The sequence below is a fragment of the Triticum aestivum genome, chromosome 3B (genome assembly GCF_018294505.1).
Source record: "Triticum aestivum cultivar Chinese Spring chromosome 3B, IWGSC CS RefSeq v2.1, whole genome shotgun sequence".
Classification (NCBI taxonomy): domain Eukaryota; kingdom Viridiplantae; phylum Streptophyta; class Magnoliopsida; order Poales; family Poaceae; genus Triticum; species Triticum aestivum.
This window is the reverse complement of record NC_057801.1, coordinates 564,026,049-564,050,952: the sequence shown is the minus strand read 5'-3', so window position 1 is coordinate 564,050,952 and position 24,904 is coordinate 564,026,049. Positions and strand designations below refer to the sequence as shown.

The 24,904-nt window shown below is 45.5% G+C and overlaps 1 protein-coding gene across 2 annotated transcripts; it reads left to right on the top strand.

Annotated features, from left to right (window-relative positions):
* The first annotated feature begins 2,317 nt into the window (after positions 1–2,317).
* LOC123070936 (double-stranded RNA-binding protein 1) lies at positions 2,318–11,558 on the top strand. 2 transcript variants are annotated; one of them, XM_044494356.1, is made up of 7 exons: positions 2,318–2,748; positions 3,995–4,242; positions 4,471–4,725; positions 5,254–5,467; positions 9,813–9,935; positions 10,459–11,174; positions 11,259–11,558. In XM_044494356.1, the coding sequence occupies exons 1-6, from the start codon at positions 2,502–2,504 to the stop codon at positions 11,163–11,165; spliced, it is 1,794 nt and encodes a 597-aa protein (XP_044350291.1). In that variant the 5' UTR covers positions 2,318–2,501; the 3' UTR covers positions 11,166–11,174; positions 11,259–11,558. The 2 variants fall into 2 exon arrangements, with proteins under 2 accessions (XP_044350291.1, XP_044350290.1); XM_044494355.1 differs by having other exon boundaries at positions 9,810–9,935.
* Positions 11,559–24,904: the final 13,346 nt, after the last annotated feature.

Here is a 24,904-nt window from a genome sequence, read left to right as displayed (position 1 = left end):
TTCCCCCTCCATGTGGGAAGTTCCCCCGATGGAATCGCTCCACCGGAGGGCAAAAGTCCTTCTGCCCAAGTTCCGCCTCGAGGCGGCGGTGCTTCGTCCCGAATGTCCTCTCCTTCTTTTTTCTAGGTCACAGATGGGCACTGGAGGTGGGCCGAGGAGGGCATCACCCACCAGGACGCGCCCGGGCCTCCTGGCGCGCCCAGGTGGGTTGTGCCCACCTGGTGGCCCCCTCTGGTACTTATTGGCTCCAATAATTCTTAAATATTCCATAAAAAATCCTCGGGAAGTTTCAGCTCATTTGGAGTTGTGCAGAATAGGTAGCTTGACGTAGCTTTTTCAGGTCCAGATTTCCAGCTGCCAGAATTCTCCCCCTTTGTGTATACCTTGCATATTACGAGAGAAAAGGCATTAGAATTACTCCAAAGAGCATTATTATACAATAAAACAACATAAATAACAGTAGGAAAATATGATGCAAAATGGACGTATCACTCTACCACCACTTCCACTCACATGCTCCGCCGTGGTCAACCACTCGTTCGCCTTAGCCACCATTTTTCTCTGCAAACTCCTCTGGTCTACCAAGCAGTGAAACCAGAGACATGTCTTATGAAGGCAAACAACAAAAGATGGATGTTTTGTCTCTGTGTGGAGGGAGGGGGTTGAAAATAATTTCTTCCATCTAAGCCCCTCCCACCCAAAAATAAATCCTTCAATGATCTTTCTTGGGCTTGGGTGAGAGCGTGGCGCGCCCGACATAAATGTAGAGCCTTATACATTGATTAGTCAACTATATCAATTGAATTCAAATATGATGTATTATAATATGAGTTCCCCGGAGTGATACCCTATCAACCCGCCATGCAGAAGCACGCGGATAGACCCAACTTACACAGACAATCATAGATTAGACAGATATATAATTAACCATGTGTTAACTAAGGATAGTCTCTGCTTATCCAACTTACATGTGGTTACCATCTTGCAAACCAATATCTCCATTCCCTCTAAACAAAATGTATACCAGGTAATCATGGCTGACGTCATCATTGTTGGTTTACAACTAGTGGGAAAGAAAGGAAAAAGTGCATGGAGAAGAAGCTCAAATGTCGACCCTATAATTTTAGGCTTTGGCACTAAACTATGCTCGTCTGGATGCACTGTAGTTGTCCCGGGAAAAAGAGGTCAGGTGGGCACACCCACTCATCGGAACCCAGAAGCTCAATATTGACGCTTCTTTTTCATATGAAGATGATTATGGGTCTTGCCGTGCTATGATCTAGATGACGTTGGGCACTTGGTGGCGGCGGAGAATCATTTCTTTGCCTCGACGATGAACCCCACCCCCGAGACGATGACACTCAAACATGGCCCGATCGTTCTATGGGAAACCAACGGTTAATTGTCTACCCCGACTGTCTCGAACTGGTGGACTGCATGAAGAGTTGAACGGGGTTAGCACCCGTGTGATGACGAGCATCAATGACTGGTTTGAAGCGTGCAAGGATTTTTGGAAAGGTATATTTTTAGCACTGCACGCGTGAAGCTAGTCGCGTGGCTCGAGAGCTTGCCAGATTAGCTAAGATTATCACCCGAAGTTGTGGTTGAATAATCTTCCTTCCTCTATTCTCTCGTTAGTTGTTGATGATGTATTCCTGTTTGAAATGAAATAAAGTAGTGACAGATGTTTTTCCTAAAAGGAATGTCCACTCTCTCTCTCTCTCTCTCTTTCTCGGGTAACCAGGCGGTCACATCCCTTCCGGGTGTATATATGTACTGTTATTCATAAGTATTACTAACACATACTCCCTCCGTTTTGATTTACTTGTCGTGCCTGTAGTACACTGGATATTTTGCAAAAAAAAAAACTCGTACTTTCAAACACCTAACAAAACGGCCCCGTCTCCTTCCTTCGGCCTCCGCCCTTCGCCCATGTGTCTCCTGGGTCAGGCACAGTCGGATTCCGCCACCGTGCTAACGACTCCGCCACTCGCAGCCCACCGGTCTCGATTCCCTCACCGCCCACCTAGTCTTGATTCCGTCACCGCCCACCCGGGACACAGCTCCACGAAGGCGAGCTGGTCTTGATTACACAATAGCAAAATTGCCATCACGACATCTAAATCGGGACGGAGGGAGTAGTTGATTCATTTTCTTTAACACAGTTGATCATTTTTTTTGAAAGGAGTTGATTCATTTGTTACTTGTGAATTGTGTGTGCAATTTACTCTTCACAACATAGTGGTTGCCCGGAGCCAGACCCTGGCAACCGCCGTACTGAAACACGCGGATAAACCCCAACCCACCCACCAAACAAACGTCGTGCCACTGAACCGAAGCCACAAAAGAGCGTGAAGGAGCATCAATCCAGCAGAGGAGTGGGAGCGAGCGGGCGAGGCGCAATAAACGTGAGAAGTCGAATCCAGCGAGCAGATCAAAGCGAGCGATAGCCCCCGGAGAATTCCCTATCGGGAGAGGCCGAGTCCCAATCTTCCGCGGCAATGTCCAAGGCGCAGCTGAACCAGCTGTGCCAGCAGCGGCGGTGGCCGGCGCCGGACTACACCCACCGGAGCGAGGGGCCGGCCCACTCGCTGAGGTTCCGCGCCACCGTCACCGTCAACGGCGAAGTGTACCACTCGCCGGACGACGGCGACGGGTTCAGCACGGCCAAGGAGGCCCAGAACCTCGCCGCCAAGGCCGCCTTCGAGCGCCTCTCCGCCCTCCCGCCCCCTCCCCCGCCGCAGTCCGGTGAGTGCCAGATCCCCCAGTTCCCTACTAGCGGGTACATCCGGGTCCTTGCGCGAACACTTCGTGGTCGGATTTTGGTTCCCAACTTTCGGTTTCAGGTTTTGTTCCCGAGTAGCGCCTTACTTGCACGATTCGTGGACGGCTGTTGGTTCAGGATTCATGAGTGCAGTTAGCGTCTTTCTGGTTACATCTAGTTCATGTCCACATTAGGTGCATTTTCTTTTCTTTTTGTCTGGGCCTGAACAAAGTGGTATCATCAACTGTAAAAAAGGCTTAAGCCATTTTGATAGCGATTGATATTGTAGTAGAAATGGATGGCTTACTGGCTATATTGAGATTCTAGTAGAATGGATAGTTTACTGGCTATTGAACCAGTACGATTCAACTTACACTGGTATTATTACCTCGCAAAAATAAAAACTTTACTGGTATTATCTTCACAGACAAATGGAAATGATGCTCAGTTTTACCAGCAGGAGTACAATGCATTCATATCGGTAGATAGATTCACTCACCAGCACACAATATCATTTGATTTGGTATTGATGGGGAGTTACTGCATTCAATTTCTCAAGGACATCCTGTTGATTTGGTAGCTATCTGATTCTGAAATGGTAGAAGTTTGGTGGCGCTATAACGAACATAGTGAATCTGCTCGGTGGAGCGTGTACACAGTAAGCTACAGAGAAGCTGTGTTGAACTCACTCGTTCCATGTTTGATTTTAATGTGGGCATATAACTGCCTACTTTTGAATAAGTTCTCTCCGTGTAGTAAGATCCTTATCGTAACTGACAGAAACGTCAATGATATACATGCTCACCTATCAGTAGTATTTTTTTTAGATTTTGTAAAACCATTCAACCGCATATAAGTGCCAACAAATATTATCAGTGTTCAGCTAAACCCCATATTGCGCTGTAGTTTATCCCTCTCGGAACTAGATACGAAGTTATTTCCTTATGACGAGTAAAAAGTTGCACATCTGTTGATACTTTAATTTCTGCATACATTGAACAGTAAAGGCACTTAAACCCCATATTGCGCTGTAGTTTATCCCTCTCGGAACCCCATATTCCTTCACTACCTATGTAACTATATAAATGTCTCTCATCCCTCAAATAGATTTTATTTTTACACCTCGCATGCTGCTGTGAAGTTCTTTATTCTTGCCACTAAAAAGGTTCTTGATATTCTTTCACACTTGTTTCTCTATATTTGCAGTACTAACTATTCTGTATGTTACAGAAACCCAACTTCCCTACAAGTCTCAGTTGCAAGTTTATGCTCAGAAGAGACATAAAGAATTGCCTTCATATGACACCATTCAAAGTGGTCCACCTCATGCACCTCTGTTCAGGTCTACAGTAACCATAGATGGGCGCAAATTTGAAAGTCCTCAAGACTATCACACAACAAAGGAGGCAGAATTTGCTGCTGCAAGAGTGGCTTTAATGTCATTGTGTCAAGAAGCGAACCCATCAGAGCAAATGCCGGTTGGTTGCACCTATTTTTTATTCCTATGGATGGCTTTAATTTGCACCAGATTACCTATGCATCAGCACTAACATCCTTCAGCATTTATCTGTATTATTAGTAAACGTGTTCTCCCATTTTACAATATTCAAGAACTGAGTAAAAACTGAATTGAAACTATTGACTTCATTTACACTGTGCGGAAACATTGTCAATTTTCGTCTAATAAAATACTCTACCTTTTGTAGGCTGGATCAGCTTCATGTATTTCTTTGCCTGGAATCCAGATTAATCATAAGCTTCAATTGCAAATGTATGCTCAGAAGAGAGGAAAACAACTGCCTTGGTATGACCGTATCCAGGAAGGTCCATCTCATGCACCTCAGTTCAAGTCAATAGTGACCATAGATGGGCAAACATTTGAAAGCCCACAGTATTGTCATACAATTAAGGAGGCGGAATATGCTGCTGCAAATCTTGCTCTGGTGTCCTTAGCCCAAGAAGTAAGCTCAGAGGAGCAATTGCTGGTTGCTCCAGTATTTAATTATGGACAAATTTCTTACCATCGCCTCACCTATTTATGATAACTAATCTAATCGCCATCATTTATCTGTATAACTGATAAACATATGATCCATTTTCTTGAATTGAATAGATTATTAGATAACACCTAGGACTAGGAGCAATGCAAAACGAATTGTTGCTGGTACATATTGGAACAGTGAAGTATATTGGATGACTTGGCTTTTGTAGTGAAATTTTAACAAAATCAACCTTTTAAGGGGAACATAGGACAATGGCTTTTACATGGAATAGTTATGGAAGGGCATGCTATAGTTTCTAATATCTTAAATACTCCCTCCGTCCCAAAATAACTGTCTCAAGCTTAGTACAACTTTGTACTAGAGCTAGTACAAAGTTGAGACACTTATTTTGGGACGGAAGGAGTAGCTTGCACAGACAAAAATATTTCGTAAGGTATTTGCTGTATTAGTAAATACTAATTTGACGGACCGCTCTACCTTTTGTAGGTTCAAGGAATGCAATATACAAATCCCCGGCATGAATTAGCTGAGAAAGAAGGCTCGTCCTTGCCTGTCTGTAATACTTCATCAGATAATTTAAAAAATTCCTCCATCTCCAAATCAACTGTGCACACTCAAGGCGAAAGTTTTCAGGAGGGACCTGGTAACACTAAGAAGCAAAAACAAATGATGGTTGCTGCTTTTCAACCTTCCAAAGACAGTAAGTAATTTAAACTCCTGAAATGAAGCTTCATACTGGGACGAACTTGACGAGTAGATTTTGGTGGTGTGTCAGATTAGAGAAATTTTAAGATGCCCCCAAATGATTAGGGACTACCAATTAATATTGATCTAATGGCTAAGATGATGTATTTGTTACCTTATAGAGGGTAAGAGGTCATTTTGACCTTATCAAGGGTAATGTTGTCTCTGCAATAGTTTACTCCATGTTAATATGTACTCCCTCCGTTCGGAATTACTTGTCACAAAAATGGATGTATCTACAACTAAAATAAATCTAGATACATTCATTTCTTGGACTAGTAATTCGGAATGGAGGGAGTAGGATTTAAATGGAAATTATTATGTAGGATGGACATGTTGATACACATTATTATGGCATAATCAAATCATTAATGGCATTAATGTTTGACATGGAGACCATATATGTAATAGAATGCATTATAACCTTTTTTAGTTCGTCCAAAACTAATGGATTGAGAGAGAAAATATTTAAATTTAACAAATGTCTTAAACTAACATGTCTGAATGGTAATGAATTACTATGGTTTATTCATGCCCTCAAATTTTATATCTTTGTTATATTTCTAATCAAGTGATGTATGTATTCCAAATTCATCATTTCATCGAGCTATTTACAAATTTGTGTCATTCAAATAGCCTGTCAAAATTATGACTTCCATTTTATCGCTCGACGAGTGTTTGCATACCATCCTGGGTACAATTTATTTAAGGAACACATCTCTAATCTCTTGCAAAGAGTTTGTCAAAATCATACGCCACACCGGCTATCAAAATCATACATGACACGTACTACACAGCTGTCTCTCTATTCATGAGCATTAGGAGGCACATTTGTCTATTCATTACTTATGGCTATGCAATCAAGCATTTCATTGTGGATAGGATGCATCGATTCAGACCAATTAATTGGAACGTGATCAAGATCCCATTGTAATCAATTGCCAGATTGTAACCATTTTTACCAGAGAAAGCTGGTTACCATTTGTTATGGAAGGATTCATGCCAATTATACATGCCTTACTAAATATGATACCGGTTGCCAGCATTATTTTGTTAAGGTCAAAACTAACCTCCCTCTATCAACGGCTCAGATTTAAACCTTATCTTACCTCTGGTGAGGTAAGGTGGAGCATCTTAAAAGAGCTCATCAGATCATTAGCTCCTTAAAACTGACAATAGGGAAATGGTCGGAGTACACTTTACCGTACCAACCCCTATGACTGGTTGTTTTGTGCCATCAGCCGTTTGTATAGTGCCAGTGTGAGAGGGAGGATGCTTAGTGTAAGATTCAAACACACAGGAGTTACTAGCAACATGCTTAGATGCTCCAGAGTCAAGAACCCACTCTGGAGCACTCTCATTAGTAGCAAGAGATGCTCTTTCCGGATTACCTTCATCAGTGGAGGCCCAGTGAGCAAAGTCTCCATAGACAACATCATCTACATCTTTGCCTTTGGACGTCCCAGTGTCTCCTGCAACGGCCATGTGAGCCCTCTGACCCCCTGAGTGTCTTGAGTAGCCACCTCTACCTCTAGAAGCCTGGCCCCATGAGGTCTCTGAGTATCCACCTCTGCCTCTAGCACTTCTACCTCTGCCTGTTCCCCCTTTGTTATATCCCCTGCCTCTGCCACGAGTTGGACATTCTCTCTTCCAGTGACCTACCTCCCCACAGATATGACATTTGGTGGGATCTCCCCACTCCATGCGCTCAGTGACTGCAAATGTCGTAGCTGGCACAACCTTCATGTCTGCATGCTCAAGGGATAGGTGCACCTCCTCTTGAGTCATCGTTGCAATAGCCTCAGGAATGGTAGGCAGACTAGGTTGGTGCAACAGGGAAGCCTTCCTGCCATCAAAGCAACCTTTGAGGCCAGCCAAAAATTTCAGCACACGCCTGCGTGCCATCCACTTATGCCCTGACTCGATTGAAGCCGCGTCATAGAGTTCCAGGGGATCACAATTATCCTGGTCAGCCCACAGAGCCTGCAGTTCTGCCGCGTATGTCATCACTGACATGCCATCATCTTGGCGCAGCAACCTAATCTTGTCCTCGATCTGAGCAATGAGCATGACATTGCCCTTGCCAGAGTATTGAGTGGACAGAATCTTCCATATCTCAGCAGGTGAGGATAGCCCCTCCACAGAGCGTCCAATGGAGGGCACCACGGAGTTCAAGAACCACACCATAAGTACAGAGTGGATGACCTTCCACCTCTTGCCCTCTGCACTACTCTTGTCCCTTGGTTCTACAACCGTGCCCAACAAATATCCATCAAGCTCCTTCTGCTCCACAGCCCACAAAGCCCTCCTGGACCAGCTCAAATAATTTGTTGCCCCCTCTAGCTTCATGTCCAGGGGCGACATTTCAAGCTTTTGAGCCACTTCCTGTCAAGGAACGATGGCCCCAGAGTTGGACTCCGCGAGGATCTTAGCGAGCTTCTCCAAAGCCTCGGCAAGACCAGTTGGTTCAGCCATCGTTTGGCGGGATGAGCAGCAACAGCAAAACTCAGCCTCGGAGAGTCTTTTTTCCCAAGGAGCACCACCACCACCACCACAACACCAAGCTCACAACAGCAAGTCCACAGAGAAAAAAAAAATCTCTGTAAAGCACACAAGCGGTCCAGCCAAGGCTCTTCCTGTTCCAGAACGAGCAGTCCAGCAGGCAACCACTCTTTCTTCCTCTGCCGCAGCACCAAGAAGCAGCCGAAAAGCACCAGCAGCTCAGCAAGCTCCCAGGAACAGCACAAGGCAGCAGCAGCTGCTGCAGTTCCTCCTCTGTTCAGCAGCACCAACAGCAGCAGCTCCCCGCCTCAGCCTGACTCGCACGCAGCCCAAATCCGCTGCCGCCTTCTTCCTCCTCCTCCTCTTCTTCCCGCCGCAGCCGCCTGCACAGCCCGCAGCAGCCCTCCTCGGCCGCCCCCTTCGCAGCTAGCCACCCCAGGGACACGAAGCAGGACAAGAGGAAGCAGCTCCCTCCCGGCCGCGTTGCAGCTCCTCGAGCCCAGCCCAGCCGCCGCCGCGCGCACCACAGCAGACCCGCCGCCTCACGCACGCACGAGCCTCCTTTCTTGCCTGACCCCGCTGGGCCCCACCGCCGCCTCTCCAGCGAGGGACTACGCCGCCACCTTCGTCGCCTGGCTCGATACCATGTTGAATCGGGAGATGGGTACCTTCACACAGCGCCTCCCCTTCTGTCTTGTTGCCTGCGTGAGTGTGTGTCTTAGATGTGGCGGCTCTCACGGGACAGGGGGAAGAGGGGCTCCTCTTCTAGGTCAGCACCTCTCATGGGCTTGGGCCCAAGAGACAGATCTTGATGGGCTAAGGCCCATACCGGTTCAACATGTATGTATTCCAAATTCATCATTTCGTCGAGCTATTTACAAATTTGTGTGATTGAAATAGCCTGTCAAAATTATGACTTCCATTTTATCGCTCGACGAGTGTTTGCATACCATCCTGGGTACAATTTATTTAAGGAACACATCTCTGATCTCTTGCAAAGAGTTTGTCAAAATCATACGCCACACCGGCTATCAAAATCATACATGACACGTACTACACAGCTGTCTCTCTATTCATGAGCATTAGGAGGCACATTTGTCTATTCATTACTTATGGCTATGCAATCAAGCATTTCATTGTGGATAGGATGCATCGATTCAGACCAATTAATTGAACGTGATCAAGATCCCATTGTAATCAATTGCCAGATTGTAACCATTTTTACCAGAGAAAGCTGGTTACCATTTGTTATGGAAGGATTCATGCCAATTATACATGCCTTACTAAATATGATACCGGTTGCCAGCATTATTTCGTTAAGGTCAAAACTAACCTCCCTCTATCAACGGCTCAGATTTAAACCTTATCTTACCTCTGGTCATTAGATCATTAGCTCATCAGATCATTAGCTCCTTAAAAAAGGAAATTCCTGAACCTAGTTGATAGTAGTACTTCCCAATAATCCTTCCCCTAAAACAGAAATCCTCTAAATGACAGTATTACCACCAGCCTATGCCTAATGTACCATTTGTTGTATGCCCTCCACTATGAAAATGATAAGAGTCAATAACGAGACTAATCTGATTTCTCTAAGCATAGCCTCAATAGCTCCCCAACCATTTTTTTGCTGTACTTCTACTTGTATGCGATGCTTTAAAATTATGCTCTGCATATTGCTTTGTGGATTATATTTAAAGGTTTCTATATTCAATTGCTCCCACCTTTTTTTTCTCTTGAATGCACAATCTCTCGTGGAACTTTTGTGCATGGCCACCAACATTTTTTCTTTCTTCTAGTAGGGTCACAGATGCAACAAGGAACCGAAACCCTCACTGAGCAAGAGGTCAAGACTGTAGAATCTGATTCTTCATTTCCCCAAGTATCAATGGGAACAAGTGACGGGCAGAATGACTCTAATGCTAGTGAGGTTTCTGCCTACCTTCCTATCTTGTTTTTAAGAAAAAGCTTCCTCTTTCTTTTTCTACATACTATTGACATGTGATGAAACCTCAGTAGACTTCTTCTGAACCAGCTTCTGGTCCACGTTCCTGTTTATAATGTGATTTCCGTAAGAAACACATGACCCATATAACAGAATTTTTATGTGACAAGTAAACTGTGGGAGATGTGTTTACATACTAATAACATGTGAATTTTATATTGTTATCCATCATGCATGTTTCACAAGTTCTCTGTTCTACAGTTTGGACAGTTCACTGATCATGCAATCGTAGATCTTGTTTTGGACATTGTAGCAATCCAAATGAACTATACCTTTTCTGTTGATTGTTATCTTGTATGTATGTATTTGATGTCAATGATTGTGTCATACTGCAATATGAGTTTGTATTTGCTTGTAGTTGATATCAATGATTGTGTTTCTCTTTGTATCTATTTATCTTGGCTGTTCCATCTATTGACTCATATGGTTTGGCCATTTTGCAGCTGAGCATGATTCTTGCTCTGTTGGCTCCCGTATTGATCTTCCTGTTGCTGACAAAACACAATCTCTTGATGAACCTATCAAATCTGGCAGTATGGAAAATGTTAAACCAGCTGCTCCAGAGCCAAGCATCAAGGCTGAAGTAATCGACTTGAGACAAGAATGCAGGTCACCCCCGTTAGTTTCAGTGCCACCAACTGATATGCTCAACCTTGTGGCAACAACAAGTACAGTGCCTGTTGCTTTACAATCTCCTGTTGAAACTATCCAGCCTGTCAAGATGGAAAATGATAAACCAGCCATTCCAGAGCCAAGCACCGAAGCTGAAGTAATGGACGTTGCAGATCCAAGTGCTGAGGCGGAAGTAGACGTTCCAGAGCCAAGCATCAAGGCTGAAGGAATGGACGTTGCAGAACCAAGCGCTGAGGCTGAAGTAGACGTTCCAGAGCCAAGCATCAAGGATGAAGTAATGAACTCAACTCCAGAACACACATCTCTCCCCTTGGGCTCAATGCCACCAACCAATACTTCCAACCTTGCGGCGAAAGCAACTGCAGTGCCTGTTGATTCTGCCCAATGCAGTTACTCGATGTCAACTAACCGAATCCAGATCTACCCATGCCGTCCTGACCTGAAATTACCAGAGGGGGCGACCGTGCTTCCCTTTAGTGACGGCAAGTGGGTGGCCGTGAGCTTACCTTTACCTTGAACCCTGAAGGTATTCTTAGCTTAGTGTCCCTTGTTTTATCAGTGTCCTTTGCTCTCTGCTAAGTTGTTTTCTGTGTCCAAACTCAAAATGCAGGTGGTAGCACCGCGGCTTTAGGTCCATAAGAGACGGAGCCAGCCGATGCACCTGTCATGTCGTAGGTTGTAGTTTCACCCCGAGTTTAGTTCCACGCCCCTCCCGTGTTCTGCTAGTAAAGTTGGCGAATCGTATCCTCACCGCAACTCTAATTATTCTCCTGGGACATCGTTATTATATTGATGTAAGTTATGCTATCTAGCCGATGGTACTGAGCTCGACCATCTCACTGAACCTGGATTTGTGTTGTTGCCAAGTTGTCACTTTTAATTTAGAAGACTACGAACTTTATTGGGACCATTCGGAGTTTTGATCTTGAGCTTGCTCTCTGGTTGGCTTTCTATTTTGTTTAGACGGCCCTCTGATTGTTGATATGCCGGTCGGCCTTTGCTCTCTCGAGGCATGTTGCACGATTTTTTCTTCTTTCTTCCATTGCTGTATTTGCATTCATAGCGCTGTGTGGTCTATTCTAGAGACACGTCATTGCTGAATACCCTAGAAAGACTCGAGAGTTTTAACTGGCCACACTTCTAGCTAGTTAGTCTTGAGTTCCTCTGGGGATCCTCTCCTTCCACTTCCCAATGTCCAGCGTGGAAAGCGTGCGCGCATCCACATCCCGGAAGATCAGCTGCGACGAAGTGCAAGAATTGCTAAAGTTAACAGGGACTGCCATCATCTTATGTGCAATGCGTGCAACGTGTTCTCATGGCCAGATTGGGCTTCTGCCACTTGGACGACGAGCCATCTGTGGACTGCTTGGCCAGATATGCTGATCTGTTCAAAGACCCGCTGCCCCCATCTAGCATTGATGCGCTAACTAAACTATTTGCTCTGGAGCCGTTTGCGCCGGCGGAGCCATCTGTGGACTGCTTGGCCAGATAATGCTGATCTGTTCAAAGACCCGCTGCCCCCATCTAGCACTGATGCGCTAACTAAACTGTTTGCTCTGGAGCTGTTTTCTGGAGCTGTTTGCGCCGGCGGCGCCGACTTTGTTGGCGTACTGAGGGTGCGGTCTCTTGATAGTGGGTGTGGGCCTTTCTGATGTCGATGAATTGTTGCAATCATAATGTGCTCGTGTGGAACGTCAGTGGGTTAAATAATCCAAGTCGTGTCGCTGTTATTCGCTCCATCGTGGAGGACGCCAACGCCTCTGTTGTTTGCTTCGTTGAGTCTAAATTGGCTGCAGTGGACAGGTTCGCCATATCAAGGGTTCTCGGCGCGAGGTACGACTCCTTCGTTGCGCTGCCTGCCGTCAACACGGCTGGTGGCATCATTGTTGCCTGGCAGTCCTCATTGGTCAGCGTCTCTTCATCTAGAGTTGACACGTTCTCGGTAACTGTGGAGCTCGGCTTGTTGGATGCCCCGAGCTGGAATCTCATTGTGGTCTACGGGCCAACAAATGACGAGCTGAAAGTGCAATTTCTTCAAGAGTTGCGTGATATCCGTGCGGATAGACCAGGCTTGTGGGCAGTAGCAGGTGATTTCAACCTCATCGTTGACGCCTCGGACAAAAGTAATGACCTGATCAATCGTCGCATGTTGGGGAGATTTAGGCGGCTGCTTAATGACCTACAGCTCAAGGAATCTGATCTGGTTGGGCGTCGGTACACATGGAGCAACGAGAGGAGGGCTCCTACTCTTGAAAGAATTGACCGATGGTTTGCATCTGTGGAATGGGATTTCGCCCATCAGAATCACCTTCTTCAGGCTCTATCCACATCGCTCTCTAACCATTGCCCGTTGCTGATGGCAACCAACGTCAATTTTCAGAGGAAGGGAAGGTTCCATTTTCAGTCCTATTGGCCAAATATTACTGGGTTCCAGGAGGCTGTCGCCGTGGGCTGGTTTTCCACTACGCCTGCATCGGATCCCTTCCTGGATCTGTTCTATAGGCTGAAAGCTACTGCTAAAGCCCTATCAGCGTGGAGTCAACGTTCCATAGGCAACATCAAGGAGCAAATTCAAATGGCGCACGAGGTCATTCGCCTTATGGACGTGGCTATGGATCAGCGACCGCTTACCGATGCAGAGTTCTGGTTACATCATCAACTCAAGAAGAGGATACTGGGACTGGCTTCCCTTCAGCGTACCATAGCCAGGCAGCAGTCCCGTCTTCTGTGGCTCAAAGAAGGCGATGCAAATACGGGTTTCTTTCAGTCTTATGCTAGTGCGCGTCGTCGACGGAATCACATTTTCAAGTTGCAAAAGGAAGGAGTGGAGGCCACAACTCAGCAAGCTATGGACAACCTTGCCGTGGCTCACTTTGGAAAGTTAATTGGTACTCCGGGGCATCGCCAGCACTGCTTAAATCTTCAGCACCTGGACCTCCCTCACGTGGACACCGCGCACCTGGAATGCGACTTCTCTGATAACGATATCTGGAACGCTATCAGCTCCCTGCCACCTGACAAAGCTCCGGGGCCGGACGACTTCTCCTTGCGTTTCTATCAGTCCTGCTGGCCAACAATCAAAGAGGTGGGTTGCAAAGCTATCCGCACGTTCAGCTTTGGTGATGGCCGTGGCATTGCTCGTTTAAATGAGGCTTACATCACATTACTGCCGAAGAAGCCAGGGGCAGTGGACATCAGGGACTTCAGGCCAATTAGTTTGGTTCATAGCATTGGGCAAATTGTCTCCAAAATCATGTCAATCCAGATTACTCCGCTCATGTCGCTCCTTGTGCACTCTAATCAAAGTGCGTTCATCGCAGGTCGCTCCATTGTGGACAATTTCTTATTGGTGCAGCAATCGATCAAGACTCTTCACCGACGGCAAGTTCCTACAATCATGATGAAGATTGACATTGCTAAGGCCTTTGATTCTGTTAACTGGGCTTTCTTATTAAAGCTGCTCAAGCATCGTGGTTTTGGGCCAAAGTGGATTGCTCGCCTGGCTTGCCTTCTGTCTACGTCCAGTTCAAGTGTCCTGATCAATGGTAGCCCTGGCAAGGATTTCTGGCATGCTTGCGGGCTCCGGTAAGGTGATCCGGTGTCTCCTCTTCTATTCATGATCGTCATGGACACGTTGACTGCCCTGTTTCGTAAAGGGGAGCAAAGTAATCTTTTCAAGCCGTTGTGCTGCTGGGGCATCAATCACCGCTTATCGGTCTACGCTGACGATGCAGTTTTGCTCATTCGGCCTGATGAGGTTGAAGCAGAGACAACCGTGCAATTTCTGACTGCTTTTGGGCACGCCTCTGGATTGTCTTGCAACATGGCAAAAAGCTCCATCTCGTTGATCCGTTGCAGTCAGGACGACATTCCTCAAGTGACTGCCATCCTTGACTGCTCCATCAAGGAATTTCCTCTAACCTATCTGGGGTTGCCGCTATCCGTTACACGACTGCCCAAGTCTGCTCTCCAACCTCTTATTGACAGAACTGCGGACTACTTACCCACCTGGAAAGCTCGCTATCTCCGTCGGGCCGGGAGACTTGTCCTAATCAACTCAACTCTAACTGCAGCTTCCATCTACTTAATGCTAGTGCTCGATCTGCCGGCGTGGTTTATCTCTTGCATTGATAAGATCAGACGTGGTTTTTTCTGGTGTGGACATAATGAGGCTAAAGGTGGGAACTGCCTAATCAACTAGAACCTGGTTTGCTCGCCTAAAGTGTATGGTGGACTCGGGATCCACAATCTAAGGTTACTGAATCAGGCCCTTCTTCTCAAGTGGCGCTGGTTCGAGAAGGTTGCAGACGAGAAGCCCTGGCATGGCCTTGACATTAATCTACCTATTGAGGTTGACAGCATCTTCAGTGCTGGATTACATTGCTTGCTTGGGAATGGCAACAACATCAGATTCTGGACAGATCCTTGGCTGAACGGTGCTAGTGTTCAGTAACTCGCCCCGTCTCTGTTTAAGTTTGTTCGGCCTATTGCCATGCAACAATCTGTTGTCGATAGTCTGCCAAATGGGGCGTGGATGACTGATCTACGTGGGAACCTTGACATACATGCCATTGCGTACGTCCTAAAAATCTGGCCTGTTATCACTGGGCAGAACTTGTCGAAGCAGCCAGATTCTTTCAGGTGGAGGCAAACACCAGATGGATCATATTCAGCAGGTAGCGCTTATCATCTCTTCTTCCTTGGCCGGGAGTTTCTCCCTGGCGCTGCAGAGCTGTGGACTTCATGGGCACCTTTGGAAATAAAGATTTTTGTCTGGCTGGCCCTACACGATCGGCTGTGGACTACAGATCGCCTTGCAAGACGGCAGATCGAGCACCCGGACTGTTGCGTGCTATGCGCACAAGAGGAGGAGAACCTGAATCACATTTTGCTTGGTTGCTCCTTTGCCAGGGAAGTCTGGTACAACGTCTTACTCATATGGCGTCTGCACAGAAGAATTCCAACCCCAACTAACACTATCAGGGAGTGGTGGCCGACGCTAAGCAATGCAGTTCCTAGTCGAAGCCGTCGCAAGGTTAACACCATTGGTCTTGTGTTCCGTTTCCTCTGGCTTGAGCATAACAGGAGGGTTTTCGACAAGATCGCCCTCATGCCGCATGTGGTAGCTAGCAATATCCAAAGTGAGTTTCAATTGTGGATTAAAGCGAAATTAGGTGGGCTGGCGCGAGACAATTCGTAGCTTGTAATTCACTAGAACTGTGGACTGCGCATTCAGCGCGTGTAATTACTCTGTAGATGTCCTTTCTCCCTTCTTAAATGGAAAAGAAAAGTGGGCAATGCTCTTGCATGTGCTTGAAAAAAAAGTTCCTCTGAGACACTCCGGAGTTTGGCTGTTCTTGTTAGGCTTAACTTTGCCGTTTGTATTTTGGTTTATGCTGCTTAGCTTGAGAAATGATCTTATATCATGGGACGGAGGGAGTAGATAATTGCCTGCGCATTGCAGCATTGCAATAGGATGTAGATAGTAGAGAAAACAAATCAAACCAGAGAGAGAAAATGAGAAACGAGCGTAAGGTTGAACGAAAGTAGAGCACTGTTTTTCTTTAAAAAAATAGCAGACAAGTAAAAAAAAGCACCTACTTATGTGAAATACATAAATAGGCTATTGATAGCTATGAACGCCCTAAAAAGGTTCACTTTGGACTCTTCCAATTTTGGTACTAGCAAAAGAGCCCGTGTGTTGCTACGGGAGGAAAAAAATACACTCCCCTAACTCAATGATCATGAGTCAAGGCCCTAATAGGTTAGGTCTTTTTTTAACACATGACATCCCATCTGTGTTGTCACTTATCCTTCTTTTTACCCTCGCCGACGGTGGTCACATAATCACATGACATTTGAATGTTATCAATCCTAAGATTTCTCTCTCCCTCTCAGCATAAGATGAGAAATTCGTTTTTTTTCATGTGAGGTTTTGACTAGGCGTGCATGTGTGGTTGTGGATGGTTTCTTTCATCTTAAATCCTGATTTTGCTAAGGTGTTCATTTTTAATCTAGATCAGTACTGGTATGAAAGAAAGACGGATCATGCGCTATTGATTAAGTTTACACCTAAATAGCATTTTAAATTTGGTTAACAGGTAAATAATATCATATTCAGATTGTACACATTTTTCTAATCAAATTTCGTCTATAACATGTTAAATTTGAAGTTAGGATTTAAAAAATATGGATATTTTAAAAAGAATTTGATATATACCGTGGGTTTATTAACTCAATTGTCAGGGGATTTCCTGTAAAATAAAACTGACTTAAAACTGGTCTACGAATTGATTAATAGAAACATTAGGGAATTTAATGCTAAATCAAAAATCTAACAAAAACTGAGCTACGAGTTGATTGCCAGAAACATTAGGGGGTTTTCTACAAAATAGCATGATGGACTAAGAATACCTATTTTATTTATTAGTAAATAAGGTACAGATAGATTGTATTTCAATTTCACGCCAGCATCTAGCAGGTTGATCAACGGATCCCTCGGAACCCTACCTGGAGGCTATTTGCGCTCAAACACTACTGGTCGACTATATTATATTTCAGGTCGGCATGTGGCACGTAATCGACGGATCCCCAGAAGAGCCTGAGAGCTACTTGCCCCCAAACGCCATTGGTCTGTTGTATTTTATTTTAGGATGGCATATAGTAGGTTGATCGACGGGTCCCCCAAGAACCAAGTCTAGGGACAACTTCCGCACAAACGCCACTGGCCGACGGAATTATACTCCAGCCCGAGTTGGAATAAGAAGAGCGAGCTAGTTCCTGAAGGAGATTCTCGACCCTCGGGTCGGTCTTCAAGCCGACCTTGAGTCTCGGGGGCTATTGCATCGACATTTTAATTAAAATTCTAAGTGCAAGCTAGAATCTGTGGATATTCGATCCAAAGGTCGACAATTCCATCCAACCTGTCAGCCTTCCATCCGGGCCTGAGTCTTGTGGGCTACTGGATGGCCTTTTTAAGTGCAAAAGGCTGAATTCTGATAAATTCAATCCCCCGGTCGGCCATTTTGCCTGACTTGAGTCTCGCGGGCTACCGCATCCCACACTAAGTCCTAGTTATAGAGATTTGCAATCTTGTTTCATTGAAAACTGTCTGCAGCTCGGGGGCTACTCGACGGAGGTTGCAAGAAAAATAAAAAAGGAAAAAAAAGTCTACGGTGCTTGGCAGGAAAACTTTTCTGCGGGGCCAGCCATATTCATCAACGATTCAAGACCAAAGTGGTTCATCCGACTTCGGGAGTAGATCGGCCGAGAGGGGTCAACAACGAGCATTCACTTTTAAGGGATATTCAAAGAACCAGTTTCAACATAAAAAATTGAGAAGATGGTGTCAAAGATCGGTGTCGATCACGATGCCCCAAGCTTGATGTCCAATTCAGAGGCTACTAATGGTGTTATGGCTTGGTGCTACTTGTGAGCTGCGTTGGGATTTCCTCGAAGAGAAGATGATGATGCAGTACAGTAGAGATAAATATTTCCCCTAGTTAAGAACCAAAATTATCAATCCAGTAAGAGAACCACACGACACCTCATTAACATCACATGCACATAAAATAACAAATACTTGCACCCAACGCGAACAAGGGGTTGTCAACCCCATGGCGCTTAATTGCAAGGATCAAATCTTTTATGGGTAGATAGATAAATAAAACACAAAATAAAATAAAGTAAATAAAATTGCAGCAAGGTATTTTTGGTTTTTGATATATGATAAAAATAGACCCGAGGGCCAACGTTTTCACTAGAGGCTTCTTTCTTGAAAATATCATACAGTGGGTAAACAAATTACTGTTGGGCAATTGATAGAAAAGCATATAATCATGACGATATCCAAGGCAATGATCATCTATATAGGCATCACGTCTGAGGCAAGTAGACTGACTCCTGCCTGCATCTACTACTATTACTCCACACACTAACCGCTATCCAGCATACATTCAGAGTATTAAGTTCATAAAGAACGGGGTAACGCCTTAAGCAAGATGACATGATATAGACAAAGTAAACTCACACATGAATAAACCCCATCTTTTTATCCTTAATGGCAACGATACAATACGTTTCATGTCCCTTTCTATCACTAGAATTGAATGCTCAAGATCGAACCCATCACAAAGCACCTCTCCGTTGCAAGTAAAATCAATCTAGTTGGCCAAACCAAATCAATAAATCGGAGAGAAATACAAAGCTATAATAATTATGCATAAAATAGTTCAGAAAAGACTCAAATAATATTCATAGATAATCTGATCATAAACTCATAATTCATCTGATCCCAACAAACACACCGCAAAAAGTGATTACTGTTGGGTAACGTAGCATGCAATTTCAAAAAAAATTCCTACGCTCACACAAGATCTGTCTAGGAGATGTATGGCAATGAATGGGAGAGTGTGTCTACGCACCCTCGTAGACCGTAAGCGGAAGCATTTCACAATGCGGTTGATATAGTCGAACTTTCTTCATGATCCACCGATCGAGTATCGAACGTACGACACCTTTGAGTTCTGCACACGTTCAGCTCAGTGATGTCCCTCGCCTTCTTGATCCAGCAAGATGTCGAGGTAGTAGATGAGTTTCGTCAGCACGATGGCGTGGTGATGGTGACAGTGAAGTGATCTCTGCAGGGCTTCGCCTAAGCACTGCGAAATTATGACCGGAGGTGTAAACTGTGGAGGGGCACCGTACACGGCTAAGATAAACGTCTGGTGTGTGCTAGGCGCCCCTTCCTCATATATATATATATATAGATATAGGTGGGAGGGAGAGGGGGAGGCTGTCGGTGTCAAAATCGGCGGATCTCGGGTAGGGGGTCTCGAACTATTCGTCTAAGGCTAATGGTAACAGGAGGCGGGGGACACAATGTTTACCCAGGTTCGGACCCTCTCTATGGAGGTAATACCCTACTTCCTGCTTGATTGATCTTGATGATATGAGTATTACAAGAGTTGATCTACCACGAGATCATAGAGGCTAAACCCTAGAAGCTAGCCTATGATTATGATTGTTGTTGTCCTACGGACTAAACCCTCCAGTTTATATAGACACCAGAGGGGGCTAGGGTTACACAGAGTCGGTTACAGAGAAGGAAATCTACATATCCGAATTGCCAAGCTTGCCTTCCACGCAAAGGAGAATCCCACCCGGACACGGGATGAAGTCTTCAATCTTGTATCTTCATAGTCCAACAGTCCAACACAAGTACATAGTCCGGCTGTCCGAGGACCCCCTAATCTAGGACTTCCTCAGTAGCCCTTGAACCAGGCTTCAATGACGATGAGTCCGGCGTGCAGATTGTCTTTGGCATTGCAAGACGGGTTCCTTCTCCGAATTCTCCATAGAAGATCTTGAACACAATGATCGTGTCCGGCTCTGCAAAACAATTTCCACATACCATTGTAGAGAGCACAATATTCCACAAATCTAATCTGCTGACAACTTTTCATAGCGTGACATCACGCCACGGCCCGGTCATTATTTGAACCGTTTTCTCGACCTGCTACTACATATATTGCGAGGCAGTTTCATTGGCACGTCTTGTTGAAGCAGAGATCGTGTCCCCTTATCATGGGATTCTCATCAATACGGGTGTGGGTAACCCAACCGCGCCATCAACACGACGCTTGGGGAATAAGCAAGTTTACAGGGTAAGTGGGAGACACATGGTTTCTACCGTCTTTATAAAGAGATAAGGATTCCCTTTTTTCACCCACGCCTTCTTCTTTCTCTGCTCATCCATTCTCCCTCGCTTGAGCTCCAGCACCCAAGTTCTCACCTTCTCCGCAAGGCCATTCCAAGCATGTCTGGAGCGGGAGGCAAATGGATGGCCTCCTCCATTAAGGAGGAGGACATCACGAAGCTTCGGGAGGCCGGATACCTGGCCGCAGACATCGTGCACCGGCTCCCTACCGAAGGGCAGATCATCCCTACCCCGAAGCCTCAGGAGAGGGTAGTGTTTCTCTCTCACTTTGTCTGCAGACTGGGATTCCCCGTCCACCCATTTGTCCGTGGGCTCATGTTCTACTACAGGCTGGACCTCCATGATCTGGCCCCCAATTTCATCCTCAACATCTCGACGATTATCGTCGTGTGCGAGGCCTTCCTTCGCATTACGCCCCACTTCGTCCTATGGCTGAAGACCTTCAACGTGAAGCCGAAGGTGGTGGTCGTCCAGCAAGCGGAGTGCGGAGGCGCCATGGTGGGCGAGATGCCCAATGTCACCTGGCCTGAAGGCTCCTACGTGGAGACCGTGAAGGGGTGGCAATCGGGGTGGTTCTACATCACCGAGCCGCGTGACACCAACTAGGCAGCGGCCCTCGAATTTCGATCCGACATCCCCATGCGGCTCACCTCCTGGAAAGAGAAGGGCCTACACTACAAAAAATACACTTCCATGATGATACGTCTTTGTCACAGTAGGTTGCGTTTTTTGTCATGCATGTACATCCATGACGATTTTACGACAAAATCAAGATAGTCATACCTGTGCTATCGTAGAAGTGTTCCATGACATTACCAAAATTATCATCACGGAAGTGTCCACTTCCATGACGATAAATCGCGCGTCACAGAAGTGCTTTCGTCAAGGGTGACCGACACGTGGCATCCACCGTAACAGAACGCCATTAAGCTATCGGGTCGGATTTTGGATCCGATAACCCGTTAACAGCCCTGACCAATGGGAAATTTCCACGTGTAAAATTCTGATTGGCCGAAGGGAACACCTGTCAGCTCGTCAGTGGGCCAGATGTCACCCGTCCATTGGAGGAGACATGCCTATGATACGTCGACACGTGGTTGGGCCCAACAGAGGCCCATATAGGTTAAAAAGGCCGACCCAGTCAAAGGCCCATAGTACTTAATCAGGTACTATTGGGCCAGCCTAATAACGACCTGCTTAATAAAGGCCCATTTACGACCCGAAGCCAGATCTGGCCCGTTAATTGTTCACCCAATATTTGGGCCCATTTACGGCCCGAAGCCAGATCTGGTCCATTAATTGTTCACCCAATATTTGGGCCCATTTGCAGCCCGAAGCCACATCTAGCCCGTTAATTGTTCGCCGAATATTTGGGCCCAACTATAGCCCAGTGACTTTCGGCCTGTTAGAGGCCTGATGTAGACATGGACCCATTTCAGCCCGGTGTGACTTTCGGCCTGGGAATGGCCCATGCTGCCCATGGGCCATATATGGTCCGATGGGACATCGGGCCCACTAACGGCCCATGCTAAAGGTGGCAACAGTTAAGCCCAACGTGACTTTGGGCCTGTTAAAGGCCTATCGCGTAATTCGGCCCGTTGATGCCTGTACTAAGCTTTCGACCTCTTAAAGGCACATGATATCAGTGGGACAATTAAGGCCCAAGATATGTTTCGGCCTGGTAATGGCCCGTGAGCTAACTGGGCCCAAAAAGGCCCAGTCTACATTTTGGCCTGCTGAAGGCCCGTCGACGACTAGTGAAAATTGAGGCCCAACATGCATTTTGGCCTGCTAAAGGCCCGTGGTTTCATCTCGGTCGTAACAGGACAGTACAATATTCGGCCTGTTAATGGCCCAATGCTACCTGGGCCAAACTAAGCGCTGGGTCGACAAAAGGCCCAACTAAAATATAGGCCGGTGTAAGTTTGGGCCTGGCGCAATGTGTGAAGGCACCAATCATTCGGGCCTAAGAAAGACGCAGGCCGGCCCAATTGTGGCCTGCTAAAAACCTGGCCCGTTAGAGTCGAATGTTTCGGCCCGGTTGACTACATCTGATTTTTTTTTCAGATAGCGTATGATGGCAGTAACTAGTAGGAATTAAGAACAAACCTACTCTATACAATAAAAAAAATTACGACATGGTAACGGCCCATGTACTAAGCTTTCGGCCTCTTAAAGGCACATGATATCAGTGGGACAATTAAGGCCCGAGATATGTTTCGGCGTGGTAACGGCGTGAGCTAACTGGGCCCAAAAAGGCCCAGTCTACATTTTGGCCTGCTGAAGGCCCGTCGACGACTAGTGAAAATTGAGGCCCAACATGCATTTTGGCCTGCTAAAGGCCCGTGGTTTCATCTCGGACGTAACAGGCCAGTACAATATTCAGCCTGTTAATGGCCCAACGCTACCTGGGCCAAACTAAGCGCTGGGTCGACAAAAGGCCCAACTAAAATATAGGCCGGTGTAAGTTTGGGCCTGGCGCAATGTGTGAAGGCACCAATCATTCGGGCCCAAGAAAGACGCAGGCCGGCCCAATTGTGGCCCGCTAAAAACCTGGCCCGTTAGAGTCGAATGTTTCGGCCCGGTTGACTACATCTGAATTTTTTTTCAGATAGCGAATGATGGCAGTAACTAGTAGGAATTAAGAAGAAACCTACTCTATACAATAAAAAAATTACGACATAGTAACTAAGAATAAACCTACACTATACAATAAAGTATTTAAGGTATATTACATCCACTGGGCATCGAAGTTCGCCACCAGTGATCATAAAGCGCAACGAAGAAGCAGATTACAAAAACTGGGCACCATTGCAGCGTAACAAAATAATACTGAACCGAGACCATTTCCAAGACAGTTCAAGAAAGGTTAGCCTTGCGGGGGAACTGCTACGCAAGCTGCTGAGCAAGGCTGTGAGACCGGCCTAGCATGTCGTTCATAGCTTCCAGGTGTAGCTGTTTAGCGATGAGGTTCTCATTGGTGTTCTCCGCAATCTTTCTTAGAGATAGGACTTCAAGTCGAAGTTGAGTTGCAGAATGCCTTTCTGCTAGAACTTGGGACTGAAGAAGTCGAACTGATTCAGACAACAAATTCTGTGAGCTTGTCTGATTGTTAGTCTCAAGTAACTTGAACACTGCATCAAGACATGACTTTGGGGTTGTCTCGCTATCTTCAAGATGTTTTTCCTTCTTTGCTGCAATATATGTTGGGTTTGTCTCACAGCCTTCAGCAGACTTGTGCATGCCATCAGGCATATCACCCTGAAACAAAGCAGAGAGATGACAGGTTTTGCATGTGTATAAACAAAGATGATAACTGTGCTGTCAATTCCATCCAATTTCAAATTAGAAAATAAAGAGTAAGTCCAAAATATCAATAGCATAATTTGGCATTGTTCATAATGCGGGGAGCTTCACCACACTACTAGATTACCATGTCAACATAACAATCATAGATGAAAGGCAAAGAAAATCATTGTATCTATTTTGGATAATGTGCATGGCATGTTGTTCATATCATCAGGCACATCAGTAAGATAAAATAGGAGATGACAAGGTGCAAACGTGGGCTGCTTCACCACACACTGGATTATAGATAGGGAGTATGAGCAAATTAAACAACAGTTGAGGATAAAGGCTTTAGAAGGACTGACTTACATTAATAGTTAACACCGGCTTTATAATGCCCTTCTCCATGTCAAGGGAAGGATAACTCAAGAATTTCAGCACAGAATCTTCTTCATAAGCATTGCATGTACTCTACATTTTGTAGAGAGTAATTATATATATGATAATACTGGAAGGGATAGAGGATAATGAAGATAAGATGCAGATTGATGCTACATAATCAACTACCAATTCCTGGAAGTACAAGCATTACAGGACAAAATGTACTGACAAGAGCAATGGGCTACACTTCTGCACTGGCATTGTGTGTGTATTCTACTTGTTGGTAAGATTAAATATAGATCTGACTTTTTTTAGTAAATGGTGGGCGAGGGAGATAAGATGCAGAATGCTACAAAATGAACCAATCCCTCTTCCCATAATACAAGAGTGTTTTGAACACTGGTGTACTGTACAAAACGCTCTTATATTATGGGACAAAAGGAGTAGCTATTAATGTAAGTACAGTGATAGACCATGTTCAGTCCTTACAAGAGGATTGCAGAGCTAAACCTCTTCAAAAGCATTTGGTTGATTCTAAATTTATGTAAGAGTCCATAAGGATCTTATAATGTCCACCAAATGGATGATTACGAGGCTAACATGTGCAGTGATGCTACATAATCAAACAGCTATGAAAGTAAGTATGGTCATACAGGGCAAGAGGTACTCACAAGAGCAATGCAGTGTGCAGTATAGTTGCGAGATTCTGTGGTCCCTTGAGAACGAATGTTCTTCTGCTAATAGTTTTCATACAAGTGAGACATTAAGGCAAATGCAGAAATGTAGTTCAAATTGTGATGTGATATCATAGACAGTACCTTACGCTGCAGCCGAGACCAATGTGTAACAAGATTATTCCAGTCACCGTC

What these genes read in the sequence shown, in the direction of transcription:
- LOC123070936 (XM_044494355.1), top strand. Translation starts at nt 2,502, where the DNA reads ATGTCCAAGGCGCAGCTGAACCAGCTGTGCCAGCAGCGGCGGTGGCCG. An exon ending in ACCCATCAGAGCAAATGCCG is followed by an intron (nt 4,243 to 4,470) that starts GTTGGTTGCACC and finishes TACCTTTTGTAG; the next exon opens with GCTGGATCAGCTTCATGTAT. An exon ending in TGGTGTCCTTAGCCCAAGAA is followed by an intron (nt 4,726 to 5,253) that starts GTAAGCTCAGAG and finishes TACCTTTTGTAG; the next exon opens with GTTCAAGGAATGCAATATAC.